At 41.2% G+C, this 24,626-nt stretch overlaps 2 protein-coding genes and 1 long non-coding RNA gene across 6 annotated transcripts in view; 2 read left to right on the top strand and 1 right to left on the bottom strand.

Annotated features, from left to right (window-relative positions):
• The window catches only part of RFX7 (regulatory factor X7), a 77,417-nt gene extending 69,792 nt beyond the window's left edge, over positions 1 to 7,625 (top strand). For all 4 annotated transcript variants that reach the window (XM_068204027.1, XM_068204024.1, XM_068204025.1 and 1 more), the window contains one exon: positions 306 to 7,625. In XM_068204027.1, the coding sequence (XP_068060128.1) occupies positions 306 to 3,617 (3,312 nt within the window). In that variant the 3' untranslated portion in view covers positions 3,618 to 7,625. The remainder of the gene's footprint in view (positions 1 to 305) is intronic.
• LOC137481989 (uncharacterized) lies at positions 3,741 to 12,388 on the bottom strand. The gene is made up of 2 exons (XR_011003819.1): positions 12,128 to 12,388; positions 3,741 to 4,219 (listed from the first exon to the last, which is right to left on the bottom strand). It is a non-coding gene; the product is annotated as an uncharacterized lncRNA (long non-coding RNA).
• Positions 12,389 to 17,061: 4,673 nt separating this feature from the next.
• NEDD4 (NEDD4 E3 ubiquitin protein ligase) overlaps positions 17,062 to 24,626 on the top strand; it is a 51,084-nt gene continuing 43,519 nt past the window's right edge. The window contains exon 1 of the mRNA XM_068204030.1: positions 17,062 to 17,151. Within this exon, the coding sequence (XP_068060131.1) occupies positions 17,107 to 17,151 (45 nt within the window). The 5' untranslated portion in view covers positions 17,062 to 17,106. The remainder of the gene's footprint in view (positions 17,152 to 24,626) is intronic.

The following is a 24,626-nucleotide window of genomic DNA, read 5'->3' as shown; positions in this document are numbered from 1 at the left end:
TCCCAGGTGGTAAAGGGTTGTATGAGCGTGACCTTTTCATTAGCAGAAGAGCAGACTAGTGCATACACCAGTGCCTCATGCCTTAAAAATAGAAGGCATATGTCTGTCTACCAATCCTTAGGCAGAGAAATAGAAATTGTCTTGGACTAGTAGAAGAACTTATTTTGTTTCAAACTGACATTCACTGCCTTTGGTGTATTGAGCTACGGTGTCTTTCACCTTTGAAATGCTTGGGGCCGAGATCATGTGTGGGCTTGGGGCCCTCTTGCTTCATTACCACACCTTTTCTTGTTCTCGCTTTACAGGTGCCAAGAACCAGGCAGTTGGTGACATCTCCAAGTCCTATGGGATCGTCTGATAGCAAGGTCCTGCCGCTCAATGTTCAGGTGGTCACTCAGCACATGCAATCAGTCAAGCAGCCACCAAAGACTCCCCAGAACGTTCCCGCTAGCCCCGTGGGTGACCGCTCTGCCCGGCATCGCTACCAGCAGATTTTACCCAAGCCAGCAAGCACCAGTGCTCTCACCATCCGCTCTCCCACGACGGTGCTATTTACCAGTAGCCCAATCAAGACTGTTGTGCCAGCTCCACACGTGAATTCCTTAAATGTGGTAAAAATGACAGCAATATCTCTTGCCCCGAGCAGCAGTAGTGTGCCCGTCAAACAGACACCTTCAGTTAGCACTAGTGCAGGAGCAGTGGAAGAAGGGAGGACTGGTCCACAGATCAAAAATGGATCTGTTGTTTCACTTCAGTCTCCAGGATCCAAACCTAGCACTGCTGTAGCTACACCTGCAGTCAAGATCAAAACAGAACCAGAAGCATTGCTGGATGAGAACTCTGCACAGGGCCAAGAGAGCTCTGACGTGTCTAAATCCATAAAGGCAACCCCTGACCTGCCTCCTGCACAGCTAATTAATTTTGAGGTTGCAGCCTTGAAGGTTTCAATGGATGATGTCATGGAGCTGAAACCAGGCAAGGGCTGTGATCAGGAAGCTGAAGAAGCAGGGACCAAATATAAGACACAGTCTGATGAAATCACACCAGTTTCTTCAGCAGGCAATAATCAAAGCACTCTTAAGCTCACAGTTGCCAGTCAAAACTTGTCCAGCACCAGCATCAATTCACCTCCTACTGGTGAGTCTACAATTAAAGACAAAACATGCACTAAAAGTCCAAGAAAGCGACAACCTTCCACACTTCAGGATTCCCAGTTACCACCTGTAAAGAAACCACTAGTGGAGCAGTTTGCAGCTGGTAATGCTGTGGAGGGTCAAAAGGCTAACAATGTTAAGAAGGCTCTGAAGGTTGGATCATTAGCTAACAGTGACAGTACAGCAACACTTGCTCAAGTTCCCATCAAGGTACCCATGACAGTACCTGTACCTCCTACAGCTGCTGCAAACTTAGCAACAGACCTTTCTTTGAGCACCAATTTAAATACCTGTGATCCTGCTTTAGAACAGCAGCTTGCATCAGCTTCATCTCCAGATATAAAAGTAAAATTGGAAGGAAATTTGTTTATCATAGAAAATGATTCAAAATCTGATGGCAGCTTTAACCCAAATTCATGGCATCATATCACCAAAACCTCTGACTTTGCATCTGTGAATTGTGATCAGCAGCAAGATATCAGTGTTATGACTATTGCTGGGCACTCTGGCTCTAGTGACTTACAGGAATCCGCGTGGGAGCCGGTGCACTGCGAAGGTATACAGCAGGATGTGTACAGCCAGCAGTTACAGAGCCAGATCCAGGACTCCTTGGATCAAATACAAGCACAGTCTTCAAATCAGTTACCTCTGCAGTCTGAGCTGAAAGAGTTTGAGCATACAGTCCCTCCGTCAAATGAAAACTTCTTTTCATTTGATGACGACCTTACCCAGGACAGCATTGTGGAGGAGCTGGTGCTCATGGAGGAGCAAATGTCCATGAATAATTCCCATCCTTATAGTGGTTGCCTAGGAATGACACTTCAGAGTCAGGCTGCAGCTCAAGGAGCTCCTGTATCATCTCATCCAAGCAGCACACACTTTTACCATTCGATCCATAACAACAGCACTCCAATTCACACTCCCACCCCCACTCCCACCCCAACTCCCACTCCCACCCCAACTCCAACACCCACCTCCGAAATGATTGCTGGGTCTCAGAACATGTCTCGAGAGAGCCCTTGTTCAAGGCTGGCTCAGACGACTCCCGTAGACAGTGCCCTAGGAAGCAGCCGGCACACGCCCATTGGCACACCCCATTCCAACTGCAGCAGCAGTGTCCCTCCAAGTCCTGTGGAATGCCGAAACCCATTTGCATTTACTCCCATCAGCTCTAGTATGGCTTACCACGATGCCAGCATCATATCAAGTAGCCCTGTGAAGCCAATGCAGCGGCCTATGGCTACCCATCCCGACAAAACCAAGCTCGAGTGGATGAATAACGGCTACAGTGGGGTTGGTAATTCCTCAGTCGCAAACCATGGCATCCTTACAAGCTACCAGGAGCTGGTGGAAGATCGCTTCAGGAAACCTCACGCTTTTGCAGTTCCCGGCCAGTCATACCAGTCTCAACCACGCCACCACGACACTCACTTTGGTCGCGTGACTCCTGTTTCACCTGTGCAGCACCAGGCAGCCCCTGTCAGTAGCACTACCAAGCAGGAGGGCTTTGCTGTTCCTGCTCCTTTGGACAACAAAGGAACTGGTTCATCTCTCAACAACAGTCTGAGATGCCGGAGTGTGAGCCCTGCTGTCCATCGCCAGCGTAATCTCAGTGGGAGCACTGTTTACCCCGTGTCAAATATACCACGTTCTAATCTGACACCTTTTGGAAGTCCAGTGACTCCCGAAGTTCACAATGTATTTGCTAATATCCATGCAGACACCGGTGCCAATAACATAGCACAGAGAAGCCAGTCAGTCCCATTGACTGTGATGATGCAGACGGCCTTCCCGTCTCTTCAGAAACAAACAAACACTAAAAAAATAACCAATGTGTTGTTAAACAAACTTGATTCTGATAGTGATGATGCAGTGAGAGGTTTGGGAATGAACAACATGCCCTCAAATTACACAGCCAGGATGAATCTCACTCAGATTTTGGAGACATCCACCGCTTTTCCTAGTGCCAACCCACAAAGTATGATCAATTCCAGCACTTCAGTTTATGAATTCCAAACACCAAATTACCTCACAAAAAATAGCAGCACCGATCAGATCAGTTTTTCTTCTGGAGATAACCAAGCACAATCAGACATTGGAGAGCAGCAATTAGATTTTAGCAGCACTGTAAAAGACCTTTTAGGGGAGGACAGTCTGCCAACAAACCAGCAGCTGGTGAATCAGGTGGCATCAGATCTCAATAACGTTGCATCTGTCTTTCCCAGCGACATCAGGTTGTCTTCCGAGCTCTCAGGCAGCATTAATGATCTGAACACTTTAGACACAAATCTACTGTTTGATCCAGGTCGTCAGCAGGGACAAGATGATGATGCTACACTGGAGGAATTAAAAAATGACCCGTTGTTTCAACAAATCTGCAATGAATCCATTAACTCAATGACTGCATCAGGTTTTGAGTGGATGGAGAGTAAGGATCATCCTGCTGTTGAAATGTTGGGTTAATCTTGTTTTATAGTATGTATGTAGCACACTGTATCTAAAAGACAGACGTATTGTATTTGTCTTAATGGAAGTGCCTCCCGCAGCAGAAACACTTGCTATGTATTGTGGCATTTTTAAAAAAAGTTTGCTGTACCTGTTGCTGATTCTTCAGTAAGGAAAAGGCAGTCTTACCAATTTTAAACACATCTCTGAAGGTGATGGGCTATCAAAGAGCCAGTATTAAAATTTGAATTTTGGGGTGTTTCCCATTCAACATTTCTTGTTTTAGCAAATAAAGAAGTGGTTAATGGCAGCCAGTGATGACAGCTATGGTTGATGCTTTGGGAGGGTTTTAATTCAAGCTTGTTAGTAGGCTTTCCATACTTTGTATTGGTTGTTACTTCTTAGTAAGTGATCTTTACTGACCTTTGTCATCCAGGTTTGAAAAGCGGGGTGCCTGCAGGTAGGTAAGTTGGTGGGGAGTGGGTACAAGTGGACCAGGTGACATGCAGATGCCTGATCATTGTGTAGCTGTCTGGAGCACTGCTCAGTGGTGAACTTCGGGAAATCTCTGTAGCACTGGTGCCATTGGCATCTCCAGTAAAACACAGAGATGGGAAAAGCTAACAGGAATGATCAAGGAAAAAGATGCACTAAATTTTTTTATTTAAGAGAAATAAATCTATGTAGTTATTTTATCCATTAATATTCATTACATACTTGATATTTTAGTTCTCATGTCAATGTTTTTATATTAGGTAAAATTAATGCAAAAAGATTTTGAGCACTGAGATTTAATCTAGGCATAACCCCCTATTTTAAAGTGATAGGTACTGTGTATCAGTGCTAGAGAAGGAATATGATACTTTCCCTCTTTTTTTTCCTTTTTTTTTTAATAGAGAGCTGCTGGAGCTCATTAAAATACTATTTCTAAAAGTTCCTTTTTTTTTAACGTTTGCTCTTTCCTAACCTAGTGGAGGGCATAGGAAGATGTCATTTTTTCTCTACTTCAGTAGGTTGAGCCTTTCTCTTTCTTGCTCGCCTTCTTTCAAACAAAAGATTATTAAAATATTAGAAAATGTGGTTAATCTAAAAATATTTCATATAGAGCCATAGTACTGCCAGGCACTTTACAGATACACAGTAAGACACGTGATCATTCTTTTGGTAAAACTTCTTTTAAAAGTACTTACTGTTTTAGAAGCCTGAATTCAGTTTTCAAAAGTGATTTGACAGGGTTTATCAATCTTTTTTTTTTTTTTTTCTTTAAGGAAAAAAATACTGCCCCTCTGGAAAATGAGAATTAGACTTCTGTCTCACTGGTTCACTCAAACCAAAAAGATCTTTTATTTTATCAGCATGGCATGCATGGATCTCTAATGGTCAAAAGAGAGAGGTATTTAGCCAGCCATGGCCTTGATTCTAGAAAGAGGACTTGCAGAGGCAGATTTTTACAAAAGAAGTGGTGCACTGAGTATGCTACAATACTATCCCTTAAGCCTAGTATAAAATGGATTACTTTTCCTGTTACCTGACACAAAGCAGAAAATAGAGCAGGAAAAATTTTCTTCTTTTGCATTTCTTTGATGAGTGGTCATAAATTTACAAAGGGGGAGGTTCAGTAAACCCCCCATAGATTTCTCTGAGGGGAAGATGCTCAGATTTTTCATGTGATTTGTGTTTTTCTTTAAGTGACTTGGTGGTTTTCTGTTTCTTCAGTTTTTGTAAATGACTCGAGATCCCAGTACTGGTCAATTTTTTTGACAGTGCTGATTCAACTTGTGCTGCTGCATTGGCACTGGAGGTGCTGGTGTATCATGGCTTCTCTTGCCCTTCCCCCAGTTCATCACCAGTTTATGGCTTCTTCTGCAAGGACAAACAGGTGTGCCAAGTAATAGCACCTTATGGGGGCCTGGTTTCACCGTGCTTGCATCAGACGTTTTGCCACTTCATCAGGAGCGAACCTGGAGAGTTCCGGTCCCTCCTTGAAGCACAAGGATGTTGCGATAATGTGGTTTGCTTTAAGACCAAGTGACTCTTCCAAGGCGATGGGGAGGAGGCTAAAAGCTGCATAGTAACCTTCTGCTTGTTGTCCTGCCAGGTGTCCATCAGTAAGACTTGAAGCATTTTTCTTGTAGACTGAAGTTGCTGAAGGCAGGGCTTTGAATCTTGTACTTGCCCGTGGCCTTTTGAGAGGGTTTGTTGAACATCCTCTCACCCTGGTAGGAGGATGAGTCTGAGAGACACTCAGCACCTTTTTGTTTCTGTTTCCTGACCCTGTGTGAAGTGCCAGCACTACTGTGAATAGGTGAAACCTGCTTTGATGAAGGGGGAAGGATCCCTTCCAGCTCAGCTCTTGTGTGATTCTGTGACTCAGAGCTGCCCGGGTGCTGCAGCAGCCCGTGTTCCATGGTGGGCTGGCCTCACCTCGGGTCGCAAATGCTGACACTGAGGGGCACCTGGGGGAAGGAAGGTTTAGCCTAACTGCTAATTTTTTTAAGAAGATTTCTCACAAAAGCAAAAATAGATTTAAAGTTGATGCATTCTAAATTATGCAGCCATCACCAAAGGTTTTTTAAAATGCATTTAAAATTCTTTTTAAATGCAAGCATTACATTGGGCCTAACATGTGACTTAATTAGCAGAAATATTCTATAATCAGTGGGTTTAAAGTAAATATATGTTTAATTTTAAAACTATTAAATTTGATAAGAATTGTTTCAAGTAAAATCCAAGGCACAGGCACAGCTTTGTACATTGGTATGTATCATTTTAGAGATGTTTGTGTGTTGGTGTTATAATTAATGTTAGGTCCCTGTACTTAGTGCTAGTTAGTTCTTTATGATACATTGAGACAGAGCACTACTGCACACCAAAGTATGCAATACCCAAAGGAAAATTCTGTGATCCTAACAAATGGAAGCCTGTCTTTGTCAGATACTCCAAAACTTTGAATTTGAGACAGTTCTGACCCTTTGTTTACATTATTGGCTTCCTATTAACATAAGAAATTATTTTGATAGCAGTTTTTGCTAAAGTATAAAAACTAGTGAATTTGTACCCTGTGTACAGTATTGCAGCAAACACTTTAAATTTGATTGCTTGGTTAGTCCAGCAAACTTTCTGGGTTCATATATTGCACTAAAATTCTGTTGAACCTGTGGCAGGCACATTCCTTAGGATAAATGCAACAAATACGGCCCACAGATTTAAAAAAAAAGGCAAAATGAAAAAAAAAAACTTTTTAATGTGTTTCATTATTAAAAGGCAAAATGTCATTAAAAGTGACAGGTGAAATTGTCTTATGTAGCAATGTGCATTGATCTCAATGAGATATTTCTATTTTTGATTCTCTTACATGAGAATATTGCAGCAGGAAAAATTAAGTTTAGTTTGCTTCACCATGTTAATACATGATCACAAAACGTGCATGAGTGTTAATGACTTAATCTTGTACAGTACTAGATATATTCCTGTAACCACTTTTATTTTTTTTATTCTTTTGCTGTATTGAAGCTGGTTCAGTGTTAACCAGGTGAGCATAGTTATTCACAAGTTATTTACTTTTTTTATGTTAACTAATTCAGCTTAGTTATTGTTGAATATGTTCCTTTCTTGGATTATTTTTTATTGTTCTGGTGTTGAAAAACATTTTTGCATCATTTTATCATGATAAGAATTCATGAAGTAAATAATTTGCAAATAATTGCAATAAGCACTGACTTCCGAACTGAAAAGAAGGAAAGTGTTTCTTGTGCAGTGCATCTGAGGATCATATAATAGTCTTGTACTATACTGTGCTTTATTTACTGCACCATAAGGAAAGAAAAATCCCTGTTCCACATTTTCATTTAGTGCAGGAAATCCAGTTTCTCCCCTCTTCCCCAGTGTTTTGTTGTCTGTTGTACTGCTGAAACTACAGTAGTTGAATATTGCAGTAGCATTTCAGTTATTTTTTTTATTGAAAGTGCTCAAAAATTGTTTTTTAAATGTTTTCAAAAACAATAAAAACCTTTTGTATTAAAATTATTTCTTGAGTTTTTTCTTTATATGGAAAATGTGCTTTAGGGCTGGCCTAAAATACAGAACTTTGTAGTTTGTGCGATGACAGATGACAGCTGCCCAGTTGAACCTTGCTGAGCCCAGTAAAGCTGAGCGTGAAGGTGAATCTGCCTCGCTGGGGTGCCTTGGTCAGACTTGTTCCAAGTGTTGGTTTCATGCCTGGGTGCTAGCTCTTGCTGTTGTGACATACGACGTCCCATTGCTGGGGTTGCCCTCCACTGTATTGTTGGTGCTGATCTGGTTTTGCCTTCCCATATTCATAAGGCACTCTTACAAGAGGGTGTTAGTGTGGCTTGAGTTGCTGACATAAAGGGGAAATGTGTGCTTTGATCTACGGAGTCCTGTATTTGGATTGTAAAATTGCATGTAAACCCATCAGTGTACCTAGCACAATCTCTGTGAACAGGATGGAAAGGCATTGCCACAGAGCAGGAACTGGCTACAAAAAATGAGAGAGGATAAATATTCAGGTTTTCATGCCAAAGAGATAGCGCTTGTTCAGACTTAGACTAACGTCCCAGACTATAGAGGTGCTGAGATGAGCTGGCAGGTGACAAGATTTGATGGTTGCACAAAATCACTTAGGCTCATCAACAAAGAAAAATAATTATCACAGAGACATAAGAGAATCAGAAAGATATGAATTTTAACATATCATGGGAAGAAATACTATTAAAATATCTCACTGCATTCTAAACATGTTTTACAAAGAGTTCTCAACGAACAATTGACAGACACCCTTTATATTCCACAGTCATAAAAAATGCAAATTAAAAACTCCCAAGCTATGAGATGGAATATAATGTAGGAGATAATAGAAGGATACTTAAAAATTGCTGATTCATCTGAAGTAATAATGGGTTTTAACTGGAACCTCTCAGCTGTAAATTTGAAAGAATTTGTCTTAATGGTTAATAAAAAGGAGCAAAATAACAAACAAATCTGTGAATGGGTATGTCCTAACAGGAAAGATTTAAGAAGGCAGAAATCTTGGAACTGAAGTCTTGAGCTTTGTAGGTTTCAAATTATTAGATGCTTATGTGCTTATTAAAGACATCCAGAGTAAGTCCTAAACAATTGTTTTGAAATATTTTTACATCTCCAGAAATCAAATCTCTGTGTGTGAATGCAGCTGGTATTCCAGTAAATAGAATTCCACCTCTGGGGTTAGGGATTGCTGTGACAAATGATGCAGTGGTTCATGTAGTCCATACAGTGTCTCTGGCAACTGATAGCTCTTCTCTAGAGCAGACCTGCATTATTACGTGGTCACAGAATAAATGGCCTCTTTGGAAACTGTTCTAGACTCAAGAGACAGAAGCTCCATCTGAAGCCAATCAGAGTTAACCAATGCTTGGATCTTGCTGCTCTCCTCCCTCTCTTAAAAATGGTACAAGTTAAGCTTGGATAAGGAGACAAAATTGAATAAAAATATATAGTGAGGCTTGCAAATTGGAGCAACAGTGGGAAGTTATTCCAAACTTAAGGAAGGAGCAGGGGCCTGACCGTATGCTTAAGATGTTCCCGAGTTGGGATCCACAAAATAGTTAACAATTAACCTGAATGTGCCCAGGCCTGGGCTATGCTGTTCTTGTGCTCTGCTGTGTTTGTCCTCTGGCTGCAGGGAAACATTGGCCAGGTAGCCAAACACAGGAGCCTGCAGGCAGCTCCCACTCAGTGCTGGCAATGATGCCACTTGTGTGTCCTTGCCGTTTATCTGAAAGTGCAGCTGGAAGTTCTCATGTGAACATCCTTTCTGCTTGACCTTTGAAGTAGTGAGCAGAGTTGTTTTCTGGTAGGAAAATCCTATAAAAACTCAAGGTGGCCTTCCGTGGGCAAGATGTGTGGGTGGATTGGAGGCCCATTCCGTGCTGCACAGCTGGGGGATCTGAAGGGATGTGAGACTGTCTGTACTGTCCTCTCTTTGTAGTGCTCACTCCAGCAAATGGCATTTTAAGCATTACTTCACAGGGTCTGAGTGCCTTTGTTACTGTTTTTGTAACAAACCAACACCTAGTGCATAGTTCACTGATGAAATTGCAAATCTTTCTGTTTCAAAGATTTGCAAATTGCAAATCTTTCTGTTTCTTTTCCTAACCAACTTGTAAAAAAAAGAGAAAGGAGTGAAATAGAAACTCAGGAAAGCCAGATTAATTAAGTCGGAAGTGAACTGAGGGCATGGAAAAAAATGTTTAGAAAGCATTTAGTGCTAAAAAGACAGCTGTTTCTTGCAGATTACAGTGTTTAAATGCCCCAAATAAAAGACTATCTTGATATAATGCAGAATACATAACTAAATTATTATAGTTCGTGATAGGTCATAACATTTCTGCCATGTGCTTTGGATAAGTGGGAAATATCCTACTAATGATGTAAATACTTGAAATGTGATGGAGCATTTGCATATCTATTCTCCAATGGCTTTGTCGTGCCTCCTCCTGAGTCTGTTCTTCCTGGGCCTGCCTACCCATTTTCTATATCTGGTAATACCTCAGTTCTGAAATCATTAAAAGGCTCCATTTTTGTCCCTGTGGCTCATCTTTTCTCTGCTGTCAGCTTCCTTTTAAATAAACTCTTTTATATGGATTATGGTAAGTTATGTATCATTGGAACTTTGCCTATCCACACTACCTAATTAGATGATGCCTATTAGAATAAAATTTTCAGTGCTGGTTCAAGCAATGTTAGCAGTATGCTACTGATCCAAAGCATATGCTGCTGTTTGTGTAGGGGGGGTTTTGAGTCAAATGTTAAAATTGTACTTGAAAAATTGTCCCAAGGACTGAAATGAGCCTCAGAAGTTTGTGAGCTTCATTTTAACCTACGTTTGCATATAAGGGGCCACTTTTTGATGGAACTGTTTTTAAAGTTGTGTATATATTTTACCAAATAAGCTAAATGTGCTTTTAAAGCCTTCATATGTGGTGAAGGTAGGAAGAAGAAGATACATATGAAACTGAAAATACTTTTTTATTTCTTCAGGGGTTGATAGCCTTATGTTCACTTATTAACTTGTTAGTAGTGGATTTTTGTGATGACTAAACAGAACCGGGCATTACCTGACTGCTGCTGGAGCTGAGTCCACCTGTAGCCTCAGGTTTTTGAAGCACTGTGTGGAGGAGGTAGCTAGTGGGAATCAAGAGAAGCTGTCCCTGCAGCCTTCCTCAGGTAGCCAACCTACCTATGGCTTCAAATCAGTATTTCTCAACATACTTACTTTAGAGAGATATTGGGCTCTCTTCTTGCAAACATTCTTTTGTTTCTAGTATGGATGGGAAAACACAGCACTGTAACTTATCCTACATTATAAATTAACTGATAAGGACTTGGTCATCTCCTTTCCCTGTCAAAAATACCCTTGAGCGTTCTATTTGCCTGCTCTGTATCAGTACTTCAAAAAGATACTTGTTCCAAGGGCTATGATAATCATTTCCCAGAGGGATCATGCCCAAATCCTCCTTGCTCTAAGGCAAGAAGAGGCATTTTTAAATGTGTTGTTTAAAAAGCTGTGTATAAGCAATGATTAATTCTGACTGGAAAAAAGAATCTCCTTGATTCTATTTCAAACTGCTTTGAAAAATTAAAACCATCTTTCCTGCTATATATGTAGAGATGAGAAGGATGATGAAGTGCTGGTGTCTAAGAGCCCCTGCTCAAAGGTTCTTGGTTCTTGCACCAATGGCATAACTACAATCTGCTCTGACAAGGATTAATTGTGGACAGCAAAACTAACACAGGGGCCTAAAATGGCTGTCTCTGAAAAAACAAAGTAGCAGATCTCAGTGCTTAGTAATAAGTAATTGCTGGAGACCTGCTGCACATAACTTTAAATTACTTCAGTGCTTTAGGAATTATCTGAGGTTAGCTTTTTATCAAAAACAGTAGCTGTACAATAATAGAAGGATATTTGCATTTCCCTTTGCTTTTGGCAGAGGTAATACTCTAATCATTAATAAATATCATTTTACAGCATGCACAAAGTCCTACATTCTTGTCAATCAACCTGGTTTTTAGGAGTACCTTCTTTTGGGATTACTTTCTATGCCAGTCAGACCTGAAGATATGTGGACTTGGATGGTGTGCTATTAAGTGTAGTTTGGTATTATCGGTAATTAATACCCAATGACAAAACTTTCAAGATCATTGGAAGCCAATCAGTGGACCAAGGATAGCACATTGAAAATCTGTATACTCAAAAGTATTTGAACATTAAAAATACCTCAGAAGTAATTCAAACAAACTAATAACAGCAATAATTTATTATTCCCATTTTCCTAATGAAATAAAAGAGAAACACTATAAGAAGGAGCATCTTGTGTGAAACTGAGATATGGGAAGATGGCAGTGCATTAGTGATGCTCAGTCACACACCATATCAGAACACAGCTTCTCCTGGTCTTAGCAATGTTTTAGGCACTGGCAAAGAGCATATAGCACATACTACTTCATACACATATGGAGAAGGATACTCTCAAGGTATTTAAACAAGAAAAGCCCAAATATGAATCCCTGGAAAGTTCTTACTTCTCTAACATTGCGATGGGTTGAGCTGTTAGCAAAAATATCCGCAAGCAGTGTGTTAAACATGGGATCACTGGTGGATAATTAATCTGGGAGCAGTTGACTGGAGCTCATCACTTCAGGGTTTCTGTTCTGGCAGCTCTCTTCCCCCTCAAGCTGAAAATAGAGAGAAAAAGATGACATTTGAGTGGTGGTGATTCAGACAAGTGTTTACCATTTCATTCAAATGCATATGCACAAAATGAGTATGACATTCCACCTCCACTATAGTTGCTCTTCCTACTATGAAGGTTTGCTCATCAATACAGAGATATTTCCAAAAGAAATTGCTTGTAAACTGTTATACAAATCACAAAAATTAGGAAAAACATTTTTTATATCTTTCTCTTCTACCCTGTGCGTGTTGGAGAGCTCTGCATCTCTCCTGGGAGGCAGGGAAGAAGGGAGCTGGCCCAGAGCTGGTGTTCATGCCTGGGGAACACAGGCCCAATCTTGGAGAGCAGTGTTAAATTTTGTCTGCAGGTTGCCCTGGAAAGGAGCTACTTGAGCAGAGAATTTCTGGTTCATATCTGGTCTGTCCCTGGGTGATGGTCACACCTCGCTGTCGTCCTGCAGGTGCAAGTAGAGCTGCAGGTCTTGAGACTGCTGGAGGCAGTGGCTTGGTTTCAGGCAATGCAGAAAGCACATGAATCCAAACAAGCATATGTTGCTTTTAAGGGAAAGAAAACAGAACCTGTGACTTTGGAAAACTGAGAGTAAAAAGGAGAAGGAAGGGGCTGATGAAAACCTGCAAATGAGCTAAAAGCAGCCCAGTTGAAATGCAATGCAGAGACAGCTGCCAGCCTGGAGTGACTACCAGACTGAAGTCCTTGCTTACAAAATATAAGCCTTCATGTTTGGATCAGTTTTGCATCTCGTTGTCATGGTGTTTGAAATCAGTATTAATTGCCAGGATCTAGCCTGCATTTAACAGTAAAGCCAAGAAGAGTGTTAAGTCTTGGGCTCTTAACTACATCTCTGCATTAGTCTCTTTACTCTTTACTGAGACATCGCCTTAATAGTAAAGAAATTGAGATTATTAGGATATCAATAGGTGTTTACTTCTCTTAGTCATAGCAATGACTCATGACCAATATAATTTTTTTCTATTAATTCCCTGTTGTACACAATTTTCCATTTACCTATCACTGTGACATTGTGAGTGGTTCATAACATTTTCTATTGTATGACTCAGTAGAACAAAAGACGATAGGACAAAAATCTGTTTCTGCCATTTGGTTTTTTAGTTTTTTTTGGTTTTGTTTTGATTTGGGTTTTTTTGCCATGGGGTTTTTGTTTTTTTGGGGATTGGTTTGGGGTTTTTTGCCTTTTTTTTTTTTTTTTTTTGCTTGTTTGTTGGAGGTTTTTGTTTTGTTATGGTTTGTTGCAGTTAAAATGACTTGTATTCCTTTGGTTTAAAGAAAGACCAGCAAAGATAATGTATCCAGTTTGATTTAAAATCATCTGTAGCAAAAGTGTATCCTACCCTTAATAAGTTAAAACACACTTTGGTGTTACTTGATGTCCTAGCTTTTATCACTTAACCATCACTATAGTTAACATATATTCTTAAATGAAAGGCTATTTTGATAATCCTTTGGAATTCTGAAACAAATCTCCTTTATCCACATAATTTCCTCCTTTAAAAGCAAACACTGCTTTGTTGGGGTTTTTTTCAAAGTAATTCAGTATTATGGTGCACAGATTCTCTTTGGCCTAGGAAAAGCATTTATGATAAAGAAAATCACAAACCATATTACCATAAATGTATATAAAATTAAAACCACAAATTGGATCTATCAGGATGGATGCCTTCAGCTTAGAGATGGATTTTTTTTAAACTTTGTACATTTTTGATATTTCATGGGACTGAACGTTAATTTAGATGGCAAGAGAAGTCAAATTTGTTACCAGATAAGAACTCACTATTGGGATGGACTCATGAGACAAAATATTAACAGATTTTTAATGGTATGGCTATACAAAGTGTTCCATTGCACTTAGATGACCCAAATTCAGGTTATTCTCTGCAACTGAAAATCAATTATTTGCTCTCAGAAGAGCTCTCTTCCACTAATAGTTTGAATAGCATAACACCATAAAATATTAAATGCTAGAGATATATATCTAGCGTAAGAACTGAATGTTTGTTAACAAACATATTGTGGTTTATGTTTCCCCCATTTTTAAGTAAAATAATAATTTGGGTGAAGTGATAGATATCTTGCTGGAATACTGGAGATAACTATTGATCCCACTGAAAATGCACATAGACCTTACCTTAATATATGGATGCCTCCGGGTATCAAACCCAGAAACACAAGTTCTGTGTTTCAGACCTGTTCATAGCAGGTCATCTGCTTATGGATTTGAGCATTGAAAAACTAATGCCTATTCTGGACAATCAGTGGTCTTTCCACATAAAAAAATGAGTCAGTGCTGTGTTACTCTGCTACTTAAAAAAGGTAATATAACATAAAATAAAATGAGTATGTTAATGTCCTGTTGTAAATTTCAAAAGGGCATTATTTTAAATGTCAAAGTTATTGAAATGACATATTACTTAAAATTTAATGTTTGAGTTTTGATGTCCTACAGAAAAGCCCAATAAGTATTGCGCTAATAAAATATTCACAGTAAGACCTTTATTAAGCAGGACTTTGGGATGCTTCTTGTTATAGCCTTTACTGTACAGAAAAACTGAGACTGAGCCTGCAGAAAGGCAGGCAGGATTCTGGCTAGTGACAGTAATATGTAGGAAGATATTTATAGGGAGAAATAAAAGAGTATCTTTTATTAGACTACAATTCTGAAAAAAAAAAATAACAAAAAAACTCAGCTGTGAGCTTTTGAGGCTCTGATGCTTTTTCTTTGACTTGGTTTGTACACTCTAGTAGGGTATGAGACAGCACTGCAGAACGCAGTGTTCGTGTTTGACAGCCACAAACCCACATGCTTTTTCTAGCAAACTGTAACAACAATTTACTAATCATTATACTCAGTCCCAGAAAAAACTGGACCTGGAAGTCATGCCTGTTGTAACTTAGGCAGATTTTCCTTCCTTGTCTGTTACCCAGAAACTTCAGTTTGGATGCACCTCTAAACTTGTGCTGGAAGACTGATGTAGGCAAAGCTGAGCCAAAGGAATTGGAAACTTTGGGTGTCCAGAGGGTCTATTCAGAAACAGAAGAGGGCTGTTTATTTTGAAATACCCAAAAACTTTTCCGGGTCTTATTTTCCAAACTGTCTTGGTTGGTCTTATAACAGACATTGTTTCCCCAAGTAAATCTACCAATTCATATGAAGCCACTTACCCAAATACCACTTTGTCTGTTTGTAAGACACTCACCTGAATTTTCCTAGCTAATACCCTACACTGATTTTGGGACATGTACAAACTGATATTGATACTGAGACTGTGTTTCCTTGGAGCATCTGGTTAGCCTCTGGAAGGAGAACATGAGTGTGTGTGTGCTAATGGGCACAGGTTTGCTTGAGTCTTCCTGAGGAGGTGTTACCTGTGTGTTCTGTGGTCTGCTTGGGGCACAGTCCAAAGAGCTGAGCCTGGATCTGTGTTTGTTTTGGAAAGGGAAGAGTTTCTCATCAGATGATAATGGCAGAAATAGGTCACCCAGGGTGTGAGGGGCCAGGTCGGATCAGTTGAAAGGTGACGAAAGACCATGGTTCCTTGCCAGTGCAGGTGCTGCTACATTTGTTTGTTGTTAGTGACCCGTGATTTTCAGCATTTTCATCCTAAGAGGGAGGTATGTTCTCTGCACTCCCAGACTGTGCAGTGCCTGGAGGAGTTTGGCCTAGGCTTGTCGAAAGGCTTATGGTTACAAAGCTCAGAATAAACCACTCTATTTACAGCTTTTTTAGCACAGCTCTTGCTGTTGTCCTCTACCTGCTAGAAAGGTGGGTGGTCAGTGGGGGATTCCTGAGGGATTGATTCACAGGCTTGCATGGGGCATGGGGGGCAAGTAGATTTTTTTTTCTCAAGAAAAGTCTTGACAACATAAATTGTTTTTATTTCAGACATGGCTTTTACAGTTTATTTTTTTCTGTCCTCTGGCATGCTCCTCGCTTGGATGTTATGTCAGGTCATCTCCTCACACAGTCGGGACTTCCTTCCTCTCCAGAGCACCCTGGAAGGCAGCACTGCCTCATCCTGGTGGGCAAAGTCGTTATTTTTCTTCTCAGTTTTCCCCAGATTTTTGCAATTTCAGGTTCCCTGAGTACGAGGGGTTAGGGAAGAGCGCCATAGCTTGGGCCTGGCTCTCAGAGGTGCAAAAATAATCTCAAGCTGCAGCAGGAGAGGTTTAGGTTAGGCATTAAGAAGAATTTCTTCATAAAAAGGGCGATTAGATACTGCCCAGGGAGGTTGGTAGAGTCACCGTCCCTGGAGGTGTTTAAAAGACTGGTCACTTGGTGCCATAGTCTAGTTGATAAGATGGTGCTCGGTCGTAGGTCGTACCCGATGATCTTAGGGGTCTTTCTCAACATAATCGATTCTGTGATTCTGTAAAGAAAGACTTGGACAGCGTAAACCAGCAGGAAAAATTTTAGAAAAGCGGCGTTATCCCGCCGCAGCCCCGGTAGGGCTGCCGAGGAGGGCAGGGCGGAGCACGGCGCGGCTCCCGCGGCGCCCTGAGGGGCGGCGGGGCTGAGGGCGGCGGCCGCGCGCCCCCTCAGGCTGCCCGCGCGGCGCGTGTCTCCAGGCGGGGCGCGGCGCGGGAGCCAATCGGAAGACGCCGCCGGCGCCCGGGTGGGCGGGGCCGAGGCTCCGCGCGCCAATCAGACGATGGAGAGAGGAGAGGGGCGGAGCCCGGGGCGGGCCCGGGGCGGGGCAGAGGTAAACACGGCGGCGGGGGGCGCGCGCCGTGCGGCTATGGCGGCGTCTCCTGCGGAGGTGCTCGGGCTGCCGGGCGAGGAGGTGAGCGAGGCCCCGGGCCGCCCCCGCTGCCCTTTCCGCGGAGCCGGGCGCGGGCTTCTCCGCGGGGCTGAGCCTCCTGCGGGGCGGGTATTCCCTGCGGACCTGCTGCGGTGGGGCGGGGGAGCGGGGCGAGGTGATGGGGGGCGTTCCGGCAGGATCGGCGCCCCGGTGCCGGCTGCCCTGCGCCCCGGCCCGCTGTGAGGTGGCAGCTGCCGTGCCGTCTAGCACCGGCATTCCTGTCTGCTCCCATTGGAGCCTCCTCTATGGACGGAGGGATCCGCGTGCGCTCCAACTTCCTCGTGACGGAGTGAAGCGGGATTTCTTCTCCCCCCGCTCTCTTCCCGGTACCGAAGAATCGTGTCTTTGTTCCAGGCTTTGTCACGGGCGGTGTGACAGGAGCGGTGCGTGGATTAGAGCGGTGCAAAAGGTAGAGCGGTGCCTGAGCGATGGGGCTCATCCCAGCGTTGCCATTAGCGGGAGTGTGAAAATCTGTCTGCGTGTCAGTGTTTTTGCAATAAACCCGTGGTAGCTGAAAGTGACTCCTGCAGTGGCCTCTGTCCTCAGGTCGTAGTTCCTGAGCACGTGGGTCTTTTGGAAGGTGGCTGAGGCTGATGTACCTATTACTGGGTGTAAGTAGCAGACAGGTGGGGGTGGCTGTTGCATTGTAACCGAGGCTTGTGCGTGGGGCAGAATATAATGGAATAGTTAACTTTATCGAGAAGAAGGAAAGTCGGGTTTTTTTTAAAATTGCAGATGCAGGAAGACTAAAAGCAGTATCTCTGAAAGCTGTTTGGTGACCTGTGTGAAATGTCAGTAATGTTGTCTTTGAGCCAACAGGATATTTTACCAAGATTGTCTTTGATCAGCTCTTTTTTGTGTTCAGGCAGTGATGATCTCTGTGTCAATGCATACTTGTTGCATCCATAATAGGAATTTGGTTTGTTAAAGCTCTAAAATACTATTAATTTTCTTGTTAGCATAGCTCTCTTTCTTAAGTTGTGCTTTATTACTGGAGAAGTAGCTAAAAAGCTCTTGAATGACTTTTTTTCTTCATCTTAGTATTTGAATTACATAGAATTTCTAATACAAAATTAGGGCTGCATACTGCAAGGGTTGCATAACACTTCCTATTGCAAGATCCTGTTTTCAGTTGCTAGTAACTTTCTGAGGCTATGTAGTTGTACTAAAAGATTCCATGCCTTAGGCTCTCTATTTTAACATTGTTGAGCTTTGTTCAGTTTAGCTGCTTTGTAATGTGCATTGCTATGGTGAAAATATTTTGAAATCTGCTTAAAATTTAACAATTCTCATCTTCCCTCAATCTTTTTGAGCATAAATATGTTCCTTTGGAACTACTGGGGGAAGTGGGGAAAAGCATGTAAAAAATCCATTAGATCTAATGTCTTCTGTAATTCAAAAGCTTAGCCAAACTTTTTCAAGTGACATATGCGAAAAGTGCAGTTTGTTTATGCTCAGAGACTTTAATATTCAGTGAGTACATACTGTTTTGCATGTAAAGAACTTGCTCAGTTATCTCCATAGTTTTCATGTGAGATTCTGTATGCACAAATGACAAAACATGATCTTATGATTGCAAGAAAGCTAGCTGCCCTTGCCTAGGATACAAGAATGGAAAATAGAGTTCTCCCTCCTTGGATGGTCTTTTTCTGTCTTCACAGAGTTTAAGTCTGGAAGATTGTGTACACAGAAGCACAGGAAAAACATGGTCGGAAATCCAAGTCATATTGAAAGTATCATCAAGGACTTTTCTGTTGTCCCCCACATTGTTTTGCAGTCTTGTCGTAGTTTGTCTGCACACTGCTGCTTTCCCAGGGCTGCTCTGGGGCCTGATCTGCAAGATGGATTTGCTTTGGGTATAAATCAGAATTGTCTAATAAAAGAAAACAATGTTATCTGCAAGACCTCTTGTTGCAGCTTTTGGAAATGATCCTATGGTAAATGTAATAATTATAAATATATTGTCATTAAGGAAGGCAGGTGAGGAGAAGTTGGTGTAATTGTTGAGGCAGTTGAGTGCAGTATCAGAGTGCAGATTCCATCACAACTCAAGTTAGGCATTTATGACAGATTTCTTTGTTAATGGTGTATTAATCACTTGGACTCAATAAAGGATTGCTAATAAAAGAGCTAATACTGCTCTTTTTTTTTGAAAAAAGAAAGAAACTGGGATAAGAAAGAATGTGTAATTGAGGTTATTTTGTATACAGTGGGTTCTTGTATATGCTGTATGTAGGTATCTGAGTTGAAGTGCCTGAATCTAGCAGGTGCAGTTTTCCTTAATTCCTCTGGTTCAGTTTTTCTTCTATAAAAGTATCCTGTCACCCACAGGACTTATGGCTTAGTTGAGTATTGAAATAATGAGCACTAGTAAGGTCAACGTGGAAAAAACAATAATTCTGTAGTCAGAGCAAGGTCTTAGGAGTAGAAAAGTAGATCTCAAATATTATGGAAATAAGAACAACATGTTGCTTTTTATCGTCCTAGTAACTTTTTTTAAAGGGGAAAGAATGCGATGAAATGTACTTCCTTCTTCCCAGCAGGTCAGACTCCTCTCCCAGCGCCCTTTGCTGCAGGTTCCTTGGAGCCATCAGGGGAACATTCCCTGCTGCAGACTTAGGCGTGGCCGTGCCCTGGGAGCCCTGCCTGCTCTTGCCCTGCTCGGGGGACATCTTCCTTTGAATGCAGGGGCAGGTGTTGGTTCGCACCCACAGGAGCAGGCTGACAGCTGCTGCTGCTGCTTTTCTTTGTCACAGCAGCGTTTTGGAAGAGGGGCTTTCTCATAAAAAACTTCCGAGTTGTTAAGACTTGGATTTCTGTAGATTAATCACTCTGATCAAGCATTTTCGAATGAGGTATTCACTTCCATTTACTGTATTTCTGTGACAGTTGACTCCAGTACTAAATACAGTATTTTCTAACAGTAATTGTGGAATGATCTTTCAAAGACTGAAAGAAGAATTAGCTAATGCACTGTTATTTATTTGGTTACAGAAGGAATTATTTTTTTTCAGTGTTTTGCTGTTAAAAATAATTAAAATTAACAATATAATTTTCAGAGAGTTGTCTGGTATCTATTTCTGTTTTCTATTATACCTGCTTACACTGTAGGGCTTTGGAATGGTATTCAATAAAACGACACTGATTGTCTATATGCATGTCTTTCATAGTTTAATGTACGTATGTCTGTATGTCAGGGTTGCTACACTCCCAGCCTGAATCAAAGGATTCTTATTTTGTTTAGCTTTTTTTATATTGTCCAGATAATATTCTAAGTTAGGTTTTTTAGATCTTTTGTATCTATTATGCGTGGTTGCTTTCAGGGATGAAACTAGAAATGGGAACTTCTCACAGGCAAAAATACACTTCCTACTTGCATGCATTTGCCATTTCAGCTTTCTCAGTCATTTGAGAGCTGTCCTGTGTAGAGCAAGCATTCTTGATTCCTGCAGGTTGCCTAAGATTTCTCATAGGCATATGGTATTTCATTCTGGAAAGCTTTAGATATATTATTATGTTCCTTTAGGATCTACTAAAGGTAGGTTGTTGGATCTACTAAAGTAGGTTGTTTATGGTTATTTAGCTTCTAGTTGGTGAACTGCATGTCTAGGATACATGGTTTGTCTTCTCTACTTCTGCACACCTTACCCCACAGTTCTTCTCATATTGCTGTCTTTTGAAGGTGATGTTGATGAATAGAAACATTTCAAACATGACTTCAGAGACTGGCATGGGCTAATCTTTTGGATTGCCTCTGACAGAAGCAGTAATGTTGTTTGGCTCCTTTGTGCCTGAGCTGGAGCAGCCCAGTGCTTCAGTTCCTGTTCAAAGCCTGTGGGCTCCCCAGTGCCTCTGTACGAGATGTCTGCTATATCTGACTGTTCTTATACAGGCACTTAGACAGAAAAAATAGATGTTCATGTCTCTCTGCTTTAGAAAGGCTCTCAATTTTTTCTAGGCTGTGAAGGACTTTACCATTCTAGGCCATGAATGACCTAGAATTGGTCTAGGTCTAGAATGGCCTAGAATCCCACCTATCTGGATTAGCTGAGACTCTTGTAGAATTAGTGAAGCTTGCTGGCCTGTAGTCTTGAGAGGTTTCCTGATTTTGTTTGGAGTTTGCTTGCATTTTTTTGAACAGCAGTGTAAATTTGCGTAGATCTGGTGGTTTCCAGAAGCTATTTGTTTCTTTTGTGTTATTTTTTTACAGCCTTTCCATTACACTGAACTAATAAACACTGAATGGGACTGTTATGGATACTGGGTTGCACATAATGAAAAATTGTTTGGTGATTGCTTGGGGGGGTTTTGGATTTTTTAAAATTCTGTTGACATATTGGTAACTTGATTAGTGGACTTCTGTTATCTTTAATATCTTCCTTAATTTGTAGTCAAATGCAGCTGTTAAATACAATCTGTAGTAACAGCCAGCATTTCTTGATGGACGAGACTTTTGTATTTATGAGCACAAAATGCTCACATGGTACATAGTGAATTGCTAAGACTGATCTGTAACTGGCACAAGGAAGTTAATAACTTTCATTATATTTAAAAGATCAATTAATGTAGTTTTGTAATGGGAATCTTTGTGAGTCTAAAACTTTGTTTGTTTTGAAATAATTTCTTCAAAGAAGCATGGTTCAGCTCTGTTGGTCACTGTAGAGGGGACAGTGTTCTCTGGGTTGTGAAGCAGTGGTCAGATGGGAAAGTCTCCTTCCCATTTTCCATCTGCTAGTGAAATGAAGTGATGATGCTAAAAAGGACTTTCTATTATTTGGATGCCACCTAACATGTATGGCTGCCTCACTTGAGAGGTCTGATTATTGCAGGAAGTACTTTTTTCCACCTAAGGCTCCCCTTTCTGTGGGAAATGCTTTCTTTCAAATGAGTACTATATGCAGACATGATATGAATCTTAAGAAAGCCTTAATATATAGTTCCTGATATTGCCAGAATCTTTAAAGCTGATGCTGCTGTACTGTTTTATTGTTGTAATAAGCTTTGGTGCTCTTATTGTGACTTCAGTGGTAGTTGATTCTTGACCTATCTAACAGGAACAAAAGAATAACAGGATGTTATTGCCTAGAGGAATTGCTTACTACCAAGTGTTCTCTGTTAGACTACTCAGTCATTTTTATATTGGCTTCCTCAAAAGAGCTATCTAGTAGTCCAGCAGATACTACCATTTTATGTTTTACATTAAATGAACTCTCCTGGCTTTGGCTGTAGTCATCAACATGTCACTATTTCTTGATCTGTGTCGTTTTTCTCACTCTTTCTTCCTGCTTATATTTTTCTTCTGTTTTCTGCTCTCTCTTGGACTTCTATCACTAAGGCAGGACTCATTCTCTCAGTTGTCTTTGGTGCTATTTTCCTACCATGTGAATTTGGAAAGAATGGGGGTGAGAATGAACAGTTTGTTAATGCCCATCCTGTGTAATTATTGACTGCAAACAACTGTAAGCCAGGCAAGACTATTCCAGTCTCAAGGTTGTGAACAAGTTTTAAACTGCTTATAAGGTTGAAATTTCTTTCCAAGTGTTTTCATGTCCAAAATGAACAGTTTAAGAATGTCTCATCTTAATGTATATTCATTGAACATAGGTAGTTTCATAGTGATTTTTGTGGAAATGAAACTCTCCTTCTGCAAGCGCCACTTTATTAGTTTGACACTTGCTTTGCTACTCTTAAGTACATTTTACAACTATTGTAAGGCATACATAAAAAGGATTTCTGTTTTATTATCTGTTCAAAGAATCACAAGCTGGAAAGCATTGCCTTTAAAGCTTTAAGTTACTGATTATCAACATACTGGCTCAGAAACCTTCTATTTCATCCCTTGTTACACAGTATCTGTTAGTAAATAGATTAATTATTAGCGATGCTGAAAATGGTGTGGTTTAGTAGTCCCAGCTATTTTGACTAGCATCTTGAACATGTACTTTAGAATATACTAATATGATTAACAATAAAGTCATTATAAAACCTGGAAGTAGATAATAAGATAACTATCTTGCTGACTCAGCTCGGAAAAGGATGTTTTGTCTCACTTAATCAAACCAAGATGTTTTGGATAGTTTAGTCTCTGTATTATGTCTTAGCCTTATTCCCATACCCCATAGCTTTAAAATACTATATAACCCCTAAAAACAACTTAAGCTTGAATTTTGTGGGAGCAGTCTAACAGATACAGGCTGTGTGCAAGCACTCCCTGGCAGATTCAGTAGTTTTAACAATATTTCTTCTATTTCCATTAGCTGTTTTTACCTGATTCATATTGGGTTGCTTACATTCTCAGAGGGAACAGCTTAACAGTTCAGTTTTAACATTATTGTATTCTTTCTTTTGTTTGTTTTTTTGCTTCCAGCCTCTGGAATGGCTGGCAGTTAGAAGCTGTCAAAAGAAGCTGAAAGTCCTTGTTCCATCTGTACAAACAATCCCTGTACAAGTCTGTGCCCAGAGCTGCTGCCTTTGATGGGCTGTTGTGTGCATGTCTGTGTTACAGAGCAGCTGGGCACTAAACCTGTACAACTCCCTTTGTGTGCAGAGCAGCAGAGAATGCTCAGTATCTTTAGCTGTACAGGCAATAAATTCAGATTGACCCATTCAGGTTAATGTCAGGACTGCAGAAGCTTGGGTAGACATTTCCAGGAAGAGACCCTTGAGAAGATTAATTGGGCTGAGAGAGAGTCTCTTAGATAAACTGCAGCGCTGCTACGCATTGCTGGTGTGTTCCTGTTTACTGGCTAGGTGCCCGTCCCCTCCTCTGCCACCAGAACCACTTGAAGCACAGCTTCAAGTGTAAAAGAGTAGCAAGGCAAGCTTGAGAGTGTCTGTAGTCAACATGGAAGAGTAAAAGGTTTAGGCTGCAGCCTGTGTATTTTTTGGACTACAAAAACACTCATGTTGCAGCTGCCTGTGGATCTACAGGAGTTACTGATCCACAGTTTCTTGTACGTGGCCATGAAGGAGGCAAATAAGGATCTCCTGAGCAAAGGTGAATGAAGAGGATGAGATTCGAAATTGCCTTTCAAACTGTGAAATTTTGATTTTGAATCTGTTCCCGGTGGGTGTCAGAATCAAGTGTCTGATGCTTTGTCTCCGTGCAGAGCTTGCATGGCCTAATTTTTGTCTGCATGAAATGAGCTTCAAAAGGTCCTGGAGCTCTTTGGCTGTTCACTGCTTTCTGGGATCAGTGTGTTTGTGGCAGCTTTTTTGAGCTGTGGCAGCAGTTGCTCAGTAATTCTGCCATCAGTGAGTGAGGAGGAAAGGTCGTAAGGTCACAGCGCTGCCCAGTATCCTGTCGGCAGGCTTTGCCTCTTCAGGATGTGTGGGGTCACAGCATAATGGCTCCTTCCAGTGTCAGGCCCTTCTGCCTGTGTTTGGATCAAGCTCTGAATTTCCCCTGTTGTCCGTTGCACACTGGCCTGACTAGAGTATGGGGAACCTTGTACGCT

This window comes from Anomalospiza imberbis, chromosome 13 (genome assembly GCF_031753505.1).
Source record: "Anomalospiza imberbis isolate Cuckoo-Finch-1a 21T00152 chromosome 13, ASM3175350v1, whole genome shotgun sequence".
Classification (NCBI taxonomy): Eukaryota; Metazoa; Chordata; class Aves; order Passeriformes; family Viduidae; genus Anomalospiza; species Anomalospiza imberbis.
Note: the sequence above shows the minus strand (reverse complement) of the source record. Positions and strands in the feature narration are given on the sequence as shown.